The sequence below is a fragment of the Meleagris gallopavo genome, chromosome 5 (assembly GCF_905368555.1).
Source record: "Meleagris gallopavo chromosome 5, MGAL_WU_HG_1.1, whole genome shotgun sequence".
Taxonomy (NCBI): domain Eukaryota; kingdom Metazoa; phylum Chordata; class Aves; order Galliformes; family Phasianidae; genus Meleagris; species Meleagris gallopavo.
In genome coordinates this window covers 36,820,490-36,833,010 of record NC_139408.1, presented here as the reverse complement: position 1 = coordinate 36,833,010, position 12,521 = coordinate 36,820,490, and the positions used below count along the sequence as shown (strand labels likewise).

The 12,521-nt window shown below is 35.0% G+C and overlaps 1 protein-coding gene across 13 annotated transcripts in view; it reads right to left on the bottom strand.

Annotated features, from left to right (window-relative positions):
* The window catches only part of TTC6 (tetratricopeptide repeat domain 6), a 56,400-nt gene extending 43,881 nt beyond the window's left edge, over window positions 1–12,519 (bottom strand). For 2 of the 13 annotated variants that reach the window (XM_085225265.1, XM_085225267.1), the window contains exons 1-5: window positions 12,341–12,518; window positions 10,870–11,968; window positions 5,146–5,229; window positions 4,247–4,336; window positions 1,406–1,545 (exon numbers count right to left, since the gene is read on the bottom strand). In XM_085225265.1, the coding sequence (XP_085081391.1) occupies window positions 1,406–1,545; window positions 4,247–4,336; window positions 5,146–5,229; window positions 10,870–11,655 (1,100 nt within the window). In that variant the 5' untranslated portion in view covers window positions 11,656–11,968; window positions 12,341–12,518. The other 11 variants (XM_085225266.1, XM_085225268.1, XM_085225274.1 and 8 more) reach the window with 11 other exon arrangements.
* Between the last annotated feature and the right edge of the window lie 2 nt (window positions 12,520–12,521).

Sequence of the window (12,521 nt, the reverse complement as noted above, 5' to 3'; positions counted from 1 at the left end):
TTTTTGACATAGATTTTGTAATTTATTTAAAATCAATAAAAACAGCTTGAATGATATCTTAATTGTAGTATAATTACTTTTATTTTATAGAAGTTTATCATTTCATTGAATTAACTAACTGAATGTTTTATGAATGTAAACTAAAATATTCAGGGCATGCCTCAGGTAAAGGTGAATGTTTTTACAACACACACTCTTAAAACAGACTATTTATCATTCTTTGAAAAAGTGGACATGAAGAAACAATGCTATGTGTGTGGCCTACATTACCCTCATTTAATGCACTAAATACAGGTTTTTTAGAAAATGATGCAGTTTCTGCACCATTGATAATCTGACAGTAAGTATTTATTGAAGGTAAAACACTCATTGTCTGTTGTCACTATTTGTTTTAATATATAATCTTGCTAACCAAATGATCTTTAAGCAATGCAGATAAGCAATGGCATGCAAAGGGTCACTTAAATGCCAATTTGACTGTTTCATAAACTTAAGCATTCTTTTCCCATGACTATTCTCAGCTACTTAATTGAAAGTATTATCCATTTACAAACTTCAGACCTCCCATAAAAAGGCTCTCTTCTGTATCCAACAGACCATTCAAGACCCTAAGAACAACAAAAGCTAATAATTAAAGCCGCTTCTCTCACTCTTTAAAAAAAAAAAAAACTCGAAAGAAAGAAGTGAAGAAGCAACTTACGGTATATCTAAGCAAAGCTAGCCATAAAGATCTTAGTAGTGAACACCATAAAATTGAGGAGTCTCCCTTGACATGGGACAAGACAAGATCAGTTAAATCAGGACACAGGCTGTACTACTTTTGTAATCTGCACTCCTACTAGAGAATGACAGATGCCACCTATGACAACAGCAAGGTAATAAGCAGTTGTCCTTAAATTACTGCTCTGTGTAAAATCTCCTGAATTTCAGACAAGCACTGACTGTAATACAAATTCAAGTTAATGAATTTTTAATATGTCTTCTCTATTTAAAGATGATGACTTACAGCTGGCATTGCTTATATTAAATTTGTGGTATGTTCCATTGTTTGTTTTTAATTATTTTGATTAGATTATGCTTGGAATTGTATGGACAAATTCAACCCCTGCATAAGCAACTTCAGTCTCTGCTGCAGTCAAGAAAAGTTTCATCTGCATATAGCAGGAATGAGCAGGCCCTCTAGATTTTAAAAACAGTAAATCAAATCCATTTCAAGGAGATAAGTAGCAAACAAACCACCAAGCTAAACTTGATAGATCAGAAATTGCTCATAACTGCATGTTTCAGATCCAGATTTTGGGAGATAACATTTTCTTCTCCATCCTTATCTGCCATCGTATGTATTTATAACTTAACACATTTTCAATATTAATTTCATTATAATGAAGTAAGATTAAAGTATTACTTGACATTTGAAGCATGAGTGGGCAGGAAAGACAAACACTGTTGCAAGTTGTGTTCCTCTTGTAGATCTTTCTGAACCTCATTTGGTTTAATTTTTGATATCGTTTTCCCTTCCACCCATAGCACATCTGTGGACGGAGCCTAAGATGTTCACAAGCAAAAAATAAGCACAGTGTTATAGACTGTAAGCTTACAGATATTTTCATATGCACTCCAGAGAAGAACAAGAAGCAATGGTACACAAGAAACCCTGATTAACAGAAAACAAAACTCATTTAAACAAGAGTAGCATATAACTGCTGTCACTGAGCAGATCACAGTAACACCTACAGCTATTCAGGGCATAGAATATGCAGAAAAGTGTGGTAAAACAAAATATCCATTATGATAATCAATAGAATAATCAAAAGAGCATCAAAATTCAGAACTATTACTCTTAGAAGCGCATGAGTACATCTAAAATTTGTATTTTTATGCAAATTAAGATAGACAAATGTGTTTTAAGGGATAAAACTTAGAAAAGTTTATTCAGTACAGCAACACAAAAGGAATTGCTATTGTTTCCACCTACAGCTGATCATTCTAATTTACTAATGCCAATAATTGTTTTTTTCACACAGTTAAAGCAGACCAGATAACTGTTGAAAAACATAGTAAAGAGCATGCAAGGAGAAGGCAGAAATTAATCCTGATCTTTGAACCCTGTCCCACCCAAAAATTTTGTCATGGAGCAGCTCACTGAAGTCCAGGAGCAAGAGCAAACAGCAAGGGGAAGGAACCTCTTGAGATATTACTACTCCCAAGGCATCTACATTTGTTTCTTGACTTGAGCTTCAAAATCTACAGAATATGCTGGAGGCCATCATAGTCTAGAAGAAACAGAAGCCCCTTCCAACCTCAAGCATTTGACAATTCTGTTTCCTGCAAGATGTTTAACATCTTCATAAAACAGACTAACTGCAACCAACAAAAAGGATTCGCCTGAGCTCCCCTGAAAAGTTACCATACATAATATAGCAAAGCAGGTTCAAGAAAATTAAAAGCTATAACGAAAGCTATATGAAAGATAGAAACAGAACACTGTAGAAAACCAATTTTTTTTAAAAAAAAAAAAAAGCACATTTAAATTCTGCAGTACTTACATCAAGTAGAACCAGGTACCTATCGTGGAAACTGCTTTTTGTTGTAACCTCACTAAACATACATTTAATAGGTGTTGTTACAACAACACTGCTAGAGCATTACAGAAGTAGCATGTTGCCCAAAATAATACTGTCTAAAAACCATAAGAGTACCCCAGTTCTGTTTAACTAACTGTGAAAGTACTCTGTTAACCAACAGTATATAATTTAGAATATGTAGTTTTAGGATATTTTTAGATACATGGATAGATAGATATAAGGGTATGATTGTAGAGTAATTTCTTACAACTACCTATGGCAAGCATCATTGTTAATTATCTAAAGTCAAGAACAGACAGTATGAATGATTAGAAAAATTTTTGACCTATAAACAGACAAATATTGTAAGGACAATGTCAAAAGAATATTATTTCTAATTTAGAAGAAATTTTTTAAATTACTGTTTTCATTCATGCTCTCAGCATTAGCAATCCAATCTGTCTAACAGAAATTATTATGCTTCCACAAGAACTGATACACCCAAATCCTTGGCTGTAGAAGAACGCCAGTCAATTGGAACTACTCAGACCATTTAGGGTTTTACTTCACATTCACTATAGCTCCAACACAAAATGCAGCACCAGGAATGATGAGGAGTTTGTTTATTTCCCTGTAAATCACTCTCTGAGTAGCCCACATCTTTTAGCTCTTCGGAACAGGTTCTTAGCTATCCTAAGACTGATGAGGAAAATGGTCACTACTATTCTGGGTTCCTAAGGGTATGACAACCATTCTCTCTGCCTTTCTCCATGCCTTTTGACAAGACACAACCAGAGCCAAACTACAGTCAATGGGAGGCCCTTAGGCATGCAGAAAGTTTCTCATTTTGATTAGATCTGTCTTATGACTAGACCTAGAAACAATCTGCTCTGCAATAATATGGATTTCTTGTTGATAGAAATATCTCTCTCTCTTGTCCCCTTTTATCTCCTCCATTTCAATACCTGCATCTGTCTTCATGTAACATATCAAACCTTGTGTTCACCTCTATTTAACTTTCTGCCAAGACTATTCAGTATTTTTTGCATATAAAAGTGTCTAGTGGAAACACTCCCAGTCTTGGTTGTTCTTCACATAATACATTTAGCAAATGTAGTAATTTTAAGGTAATTACTCATATAGAAGTAGTAGAAGGAAGCACGTTAAGGTTGTATTCTCAAAATACCAGAATGATTAAAACTGGCAACATATGGCCAAAGGCATTTTTTGGTCTTTGTAACAAATTTGTCCTGCCTCTGTAAACTTGGTATATGTTCTTTACTAGAAAAGCTTTAAGGGGTTGATATCAAATGAAAGCTCTTGTCATGTATGAAACATCACATAACCAAAAGGATGTTGATCATTATGCCATTTTCCAGGAAGGCACACAGTTGTTAAATGTAAATGAGGATTCTATTTATACATTGTTTCATTCCTAATCTTCTCAATCTCATAATGAAAAGCCTAACCCAACATATGACCGAATGAACCTTAATTTATTTTTTCCTCTAACGTTAAGCTGCAAGACCAGTATGGAGACCTGTATTATAGAAGAGTCTTTTAAATGGCAGTTGGTTAAAAAAAAAAAAAAAAAAGCTTACAAATCTCTATATGCTTTAAAACATCAAAACCTCAAGCACGGAAAACTAATACTATCTCACAATAGTACTAAGCCTGCTTACCTGTTTCACCTGCTTATTATATGTTAACAGCTCATCTGAAGGCTGAGATTCATTTTCTGCTGCGCGAGATTCTTTTTGAACAACTGGTATCTTTTAAGGGAAAGGGAAAATCCATTTAGGAGATGAACATACAGTATATTCTTACAAAAACATTTTTATGCTCCCTGGCAAATAATTCATTACAATATTTATTGTTTTCAATGACTCTTTCATTGTACATGCATTTTGTGAAGCACCCGGATCACTGTACCTATTTTATCTTAAGCCAAATATTTCTTCGATCGAGAACTGGATTTACAAAATCAGTATACTAACGGGCAAAGGGTTTACAATGATTAACACTAAATAATAATACGTATAGAGATTTCTTCTAAAAAGCTTCTTCTACAAATTATCCTTCAAAAATGTACGAATTATCATACATCAGAAATGTATATCAATATTTATAGATCTTTTAAAGCAAATAAATTGTTAACACCTCTAAACAGTAAGCAACATCTCCAAACACATCTAAGCTTACAAATTTAAATTTTAAAAACAGTTTGAATGCAAGACATAAAGTGATGAGCATTAATATACATGAATATCTATGAATGCTTTGCAAGTTCACTGCCCTAATCCTCATTCTACTTAGTAAGAGGGAAATTCTGCATATCCAGTAGCTAAAGAATCAAACTCCCAAAGAAAAGAAAGGAATAAGAGACCCAAAAGGGATAGACATAAAAATAAAAGTATATTTATAATTTATGAGGTACCAAAACATTTTCAAGCTCTATTTCCTTTCCTTCCCTGTTTTATCAGTTTAAAATATGATCTGCCTATCTTAACAACTCTACAAGCAAATAGAAGTACAATTAACTTATTATATTTCAACATTCCTAGATAATGTAGAATGTTACCAGGCTTGCTTGGTGAAAACTTGGCAGGACTTCCTTGCTAGCTTGAGAATCAGTTTTTATTTCCTTACATTCAATTGGGACCTGCTGCACAAACCAGAGAGAAAAATATATATATATAGTGCAATTTTCACTACCTAATAAAATAAAACATCAAATCAATATTCATGCACAAATTAAAGGCTGGGTCCTTATTATATGTATTTGAAATATACTCGAAATCAACATACACATGCAGAAACAAATTTAAGGTGATCTTTCGAAAAGATTTCTACACATTTCACTCCTTATTTTGTGCATTGCTCAACCAGTAATCTAGAAGTGTATTTTTAATGCCTAGGATTTTTTTGCATGCCATACACAATTCAATTTTAACAAAACGTAACAAATGTAGTCTGAGTTGCACATTGTTTTGCTCGAGTATTAGAAAATGAAGATGATACAAAAGGAGTTCTCAAGAAAAAAAAAGTGAATAGTAAAAAGGAAAAAAATTTTAGTTGCAGAATATTGCATGCAGTAGTGATTTTATTTTTAGACAAAGCTCTAGTAAATAGCTACTTCTGACAGAAAAGGCAGAGCTTAATTTAAAAAAAAAAATCCTATTACATACATTTTTCATAACTATGAGGGTAAGGAAAAACATAAACTAATGAAACATCCTGGATTAAAATACAGATTCAGCAATACCTTCCTAAACTACACCAAATAATGCTCCTCTTTTTTGCAACATGTGCACATTTTCAGACACAGTGATTACAATGGACTATTAATTAGACTCCATCTTACCTAAGTGGAATTCTTTCCCCCACACAATTTATTATCTAATGCATGAATTCAAAGAGAATTTTTCACAAACCCTTTCATTCAAACAGGCTGGATCAAAACTGACAGAATAGGTAGATTAGTTTTATATACTAATTTCCTTATCAAAATCATCAAAATTATATGAACAAACAGTATCTTCATGCTATTTTAGACACCTGTACATGTTATGTGACTGCTTTTCTTTGCTGGGTGTGGTGTTTTCTCTTTTGTTCATTCCCCATGGGAGAATTGCAGGCACAATGCTGTTCTGGTATTTTAATATGATGTGTACTGTGTATATATGTACTATGGGTTGCGTGTTTATAATAACAAAAACTAAGCCAATTTTATTTAGAAATAAAAGTGTTGAGACCATGGCAACTCTTAATTCCTGTGGGTCCATTCTCAAGCATTCTGATGATTCTTCTAGCACTGATATTTTGTGACAGAAAATTTTATTGTGCCTTTAAAAAAAACAATACTGTTTTACTAATCATAGCTTTCCACCCCATTTTAAAAAACAATTTATGGATTTAAGTACCTTCATAATTAACTAATAATGTTGAAACAGTTTCCAGTGATTTTGATACGTCTTTGGTATCCTCGGTTGCTGAAAAGACATCTTGAGACTCTTGACATATAGAAAATTAAGACTTTTTAGTGTTTTTAATAATTATCTCTAAATTCATCTTACTAAAAGTTTTCAACTTCTCCTTTAATAGTTAAATGCTTTTAAAATAAATTATTTTCATAGAATTCTAGAATGGTTTTGGTTGAAAAGGACCTTAAAGACCATCTAATTCCAATTCCCCTGCCATGGGTAGGGGCACCTTCCACTACAGCAGGTTGCTCAAAGCCACACCTAACTTAGCTTCAAACACCTCTAGGGACAGGACATCCACAGCTTTTCCAGGCAACCTATGCTGGTGTCTCAGCACCACTATCATTAATAATTTCTATATATTTAATCTAAACTTACCCTTTTTCAGTTTAAAATTATTAGCCTTTGTCCTGTCACTACATTTTCTGATAAGGATTTCCTTCCCATCTTTACTGCAGGCTCCCTTTCAGTACTGAAAAGCTGCAATGGGGTCTCCCCACACTTTTTCTAGGCCAAATAACCCCAACTCCCTCAGCCTGTCTTCACAGAAGAGGTGCTCCAACACCCTGATCATCTTCATAGCCTTGCTCTGCATTCACTGCAATTGATTCCTCTCTTTTGATGATAGAAACCAATCATAAGTGTAGAAAAGACTCTGATAAATGGCAGAATAAATGTAGTCTTGATGTGTGATCATGCGAATATTCTAAAACATTCTTTTAGCTTGGTGAACTTGTACAGATTATTTATACATTGAGCATTGGTACTCATCCTGTACCCCTTTGACAAATCTTGAAACTCTATGAAATTACGGTTTATCTGATTAAAATCAGTTTGTTCTCATAACAGCATCCCACCACAATAATCAGGAGTATTCTCTCCTTTTGTTAGACTTCAGGGTAAAAAGACAGTCCATGAAGCCTGCAGCATGTCTTGCAACAAGAGGTGATTATGTGGTAATTATGCTAATAAGCATAAAGAACCAGGATATTGGAAAGTGATGGTTGATGCAAGTCTCACAAACTGCACAACTGAATTATCTTCAGTTAGCTACTTGTATTAGTAACTCTGAAGAGATAAACAGATTAGATTCCAGATGTTCCCACATGTATATCATATAATAAGCATTTCTCATTAGGTAGCTTCTTGTAACATCATTAAAACTGTAAATCTTAAAAAAAAAAAAAAAAAAAAAAAACACTAACATTTGAAGTAGTACAGGCCAACTGTTCCACAGGAAAAAAAATAAATAAAAGAAGAAAAATCAAACATATATCCAGGATTGCTAATGTCTACTCCTGAAAACTGACTCCCTTACGCAAGGGTAGGCAATAACATTGCCTTTGCTATGCCATGATAACCTTATTGAGTATAATCAATAATATGCAGTTACAGAATTAATAATACAGTAGAAAAATCATAATATAAAGCTTCACTATCGTGATTCATGAACTTTTTACACAGCTAAATAAATAGAAGTCTCATTCACTTCCAAGAAAAGAATACACCTTTCAGCACTTCAGAAAAATATTTCCAGTGAGCCTCCTACCATTTTAGTTAAAAAAAAAAAAAATAAATCAATACATAATCTGATGTATAATTTTCATGTCAACTGAAATATAAAGAACCTATACAGTAAGTACTTAAGATGCTATAAAGTGATGAGCAAATACTTGTTTATATTTGCTTGTAGCTAAAGCAAACAAAACTGTACTTCTGAGAGAGTACTAATACTTTACTGAGAAAGGCCCCTCAAGGCCTCACTTTCTGTTGAGTAGTTGAAAAGCTAAAGACATGTACCAAAGCAGAAGTATATTTTATGTTTGTTCTTTGGTGGCATGATACACTGTATTGTCATCCTTTAATAGAAGCATTCAAATCTAATTCTATTTTTCCAGAGGGGAAAAAAAAATGTGTTATCTTTTAGCTACCACCTTCTCATGCTCATCTGAGATACCAAACAATTGATCTGCTGAAAACAATAAGCCAACTAAAGAAGATGAGTTGCAAACTCATCACTAAGAAAGCTGAACACCAAGAAAATGTATTTCTGGAATGAATATAAACACCCTCCTACGGATACTAAATCCAACATATAACTTGATAACAAGATACTTCAGGGGTAGCAACATGCCCCAAGGCAACAAAGTGACTCCAGGCATTGGAAATGATATTCTGATTATAATAAGCATTTCACTTTTTAACAGAAAACGTGGTAGGAATAATTATTTATAACCTATTTCCTCCAAGGAAACAGGGCTAAGTACTAACGTCCCACAGAGCTGGCATCCCATTTCCCATGTAATGCTCTTTGTATCACAGTGGAAAAAAAAAAAAAAATGCTCAGACTCCACAGCAACAGCACAAACTATCAATACTAACCAGTCATTAACTCAAAATGAAAAATAAGATACTTTTTTTTTTTTTAAGGGAATAAAAATCACATTTAATTCTGAAAACTTGTTTTCATTTTAGTCGTTCTGTTCTATTTCATTTAAAATAATATATTCCTTACTTCATTAGAGAAGACAAGTCTTGAAGCTCAGTCTAAAGCAAACAAACCACACATAATAATAACAAAGAATTGCTAGAGTCCTCATCCTATTTGTAAGGTCACTTCAGTTCATAAGATGCCAGCTGTAAATGCCTTTGATTTAAAAAGTGCAATCAGTAAGTGTCATTCATCTTCATTTTCCATAAATTCATATCTAAAAAAAATACTAAACAACTAACAACTGGACCAGAAAGTCATCACCAAGTTTCAACTTTTGTTTTACTTTGAATTTGATTGATATGTTTAGTTATCACAGAGATCACTTTCAAAGCTCAGAGCATAGTAACTCCCAATACAAACAACAGAAAACTTAGTTCACTTCAAATCAAGAACACTAGGACCTGACAGAGACCAGATTTTGAAAATCTTACCTATAACACATAAAACATGATTGTAAATGAGTAAGACAGGACAAGCAATGCAACACAATTACCACAACACTAATGACTTTTTTTTTTTTTGGTAAGTTGAACAAGAAATGGTTTTCCATATCTGGGATTTTCTTTAGTCTTCTTCATTTCCCAATATCCTCTCATGTCTTTTGGCAAACTTCAACCAGACTTAACAAGAGAAGAGACTCAAATTATTACGTTCCTAAAATCAGAGTAAAGCAATGAAGAGGGATCATATCAATGCTGCCACACTGAGGAAAGGCTTCTCTCATTTCAACCCAAACATACACCAGAAAATATACAGAGTAAAAGACATTCTAGTACCTTAGCCACACAAACAGCTCTGAGAACAAAAGTAAATCAAATCATAGGACATAAATCTAGTAGAAACGCAGTTTCAGACTATTGCTGCTCATAGACATAATTAAATTAAATCAGTTCTACATTCTTGTGTCTTTTTTTTTTCCTTACATCTAACCAGTGACAATCAATCTCACATTAAAGGAATATTAAGGTACTACACTTACATTCTGTGCAAGATACTCTGTAATCATAAAAGGTAGCATTTTAATATTTCCTAAAACACAAACACATTGGTCTTTCATATAATTCCTTGCAACGGCAGTTCCTGCTTGTAAGTATTGCATCCTATATGAGTGTATTCATTCCACAGCCCTCCTCACAACAAAAGCTAGCATGCATACAAAGTATGATGGCCGTTTTTGTAACATGAGCTTCAGCCCTTGTGAAATGGCTCATTCTAACAAAACCATTACTCTTGCTCAGAGAAGACAAAGAGCTGAGAGTAATTTACTAGTGAATCTAAGTTACTAGTTAACAAATAAACCAGCAACAACAAAAGAGCTACCCTCTGGTGAGAATCCAGGAAAGCCTTCTATGATATTGATGTTACTGGTGCCTCTTATTGTAAGTGAGGGACTCTTACAACAGCTGATACAATCTACCTAACTACAATAATGAAATCATTTTCTTGAGACTTCATATGCCAAACTGAAAAGAACAATGCTTCAGGTATACTTAGTGCACTTCATCATCTCTTAGACTGGAATATGCCACCTTAAAAAGGGGGAAAGAGCATAAAGAAAAAGCTGTACTAATCTATAAATAGACTAACACAATTCTCACCCCAAAGGGTTTATGTTTTAATAGATTTTGATATTGACTCATTTTCATATGTTAAGGGAATTGAAGATCTGGCAGAAGAAACAGTGGAGAATATTCTATGGTACATTAATGTTTGTGTCTGTTTGTTTTGTCTGGCTTTGTGTTGTAAGAGCTGGAAAAAAAATATACAACTCCTATAAAAGTAATATTTACTTAAGACAAAAATATTGCTCTTGTTCTGGTTCACCTACTTCCATTTTTATGTTGCATTTCTGGCCAAGAACACTCTCCAGGAGTTCTTTGATCATCTGTTCTGAGGAAGATGGAGAAGTAGACTGCAGGGAAGCAATTATTTCATCAACAGACGTTGCAACCAGTTTCACAGGCAATGCTGCTGTGGAAGTAGGCTCTTCAGGTTTGCTCTGCTGGAAGTTCTCATATATTTTTGAAGTGTCTAGTCTAATCACATCTCTTACCTCTTCCAACTGTTCCTGAGCAGACCTCACACTTGGCTGCTTGCTTCCTTTTCTCAGCAATCGTCCCAATTCAACACGTAAATCTTGCTGCTTTAGTTTTGAAATCTCTTTGCTTCTCTTCTTACAGCTTTCCCTGGTTAATTTTTCCTTCCTGGGAATGTTTTCATTTCTCTCTAAATCTGCAGAGCTAAACTCATCACTATCTTTAATCACAGTACCTATTTTTTCAGCTTTATCATTCCTTAAGTTGTAGGGATTCACCTGTAGCATACGCGCTCTATCCTTTACTTTACTAACAGCTTTTGTCTTTTCTAACAAGACCGGGGAGTTACTGGTTTGAAAATTAGATCTGCCATGTCTTGGCTTCTGAGGTGGAATTTTTTTAGCAGTACCTGCAAACGATGCTATTACTGGCAGCTTTACAACATTACTTTTATGACTATGAGTGGCATTTTCACTGTTAACTTTTTCAGAGCAACTTTGATTTTTCTCATCACTGTCTTCTCTCAGAGTTCTATTTCCGTGGTTCATTACCCTGTGATCACAAGCTTGTTTTTTCATTTTTCTTCAGAGGATAGCCTTACTTTCTGAGCAATTAATTAATCAGGAATATTTTTATTTATATTCATGGCAGGCTTATGTGAACTCTTTGACCTCTGGAGAGGATAATATTCTTAAACAGTGCAATTGACCTGGTGTTAAATCTTGCACACGCTCACTTTCTAGGAGCAGTAACTATTGCTAATTTGATCTTCAGGCTGTCCCACTGAGATTCCCCGCACTCAGCCTGTTCCTGTAACCACAGCCAGCTCTTCCAGATAACTCAGTTCAAAGTGCTCATGTTTTCCAGCGATTCTCTCCTGCAGTACTCAGCCTGTAAACTCAAACAGAAATGAGCTTAAATACTTCATACACCAGTGCAGAACCCAATCCTTTTAAGAGGACTGCATTTTGCTGAGATCCCCGTGGATTTCATCAAGACCAACACGGATGCATATAACTGGAAGCACCAGTGACAGTTACTACCATTTTACCAAGGGAACCAACAGAATTGTTGCTATCTTTGGGAACATAAACCAGAAGTCGCACAGAAAGTCCCAGCAGAGGAAGAAACGAGGCAGGCTGAAGCTCTGCGCTTACTAAAGTGACTACAAAGGCTTTCCACCTACAAAAACAAGTGACCTCAGGCCCCTGCCAGCCCCCCTCCTCCTCCTCTTTCTTCTCCCCCCCACAGCGGGAAAAGTACCTCCCACGAGGACACGCCAGCAGCCGCGACACCGCAAACACATCCAGCAGGCACAGCACGGCCCCCGAGCCCCCAAAGACCCCGCCGCTCGCCTCTCCCCGCCCAGCGCCGCGGACGGGGCCACGCCGCTCCCGTCGTACGGATGGACGCGCTCCGTAACCAAGCAACCGGGAGGCAAGAG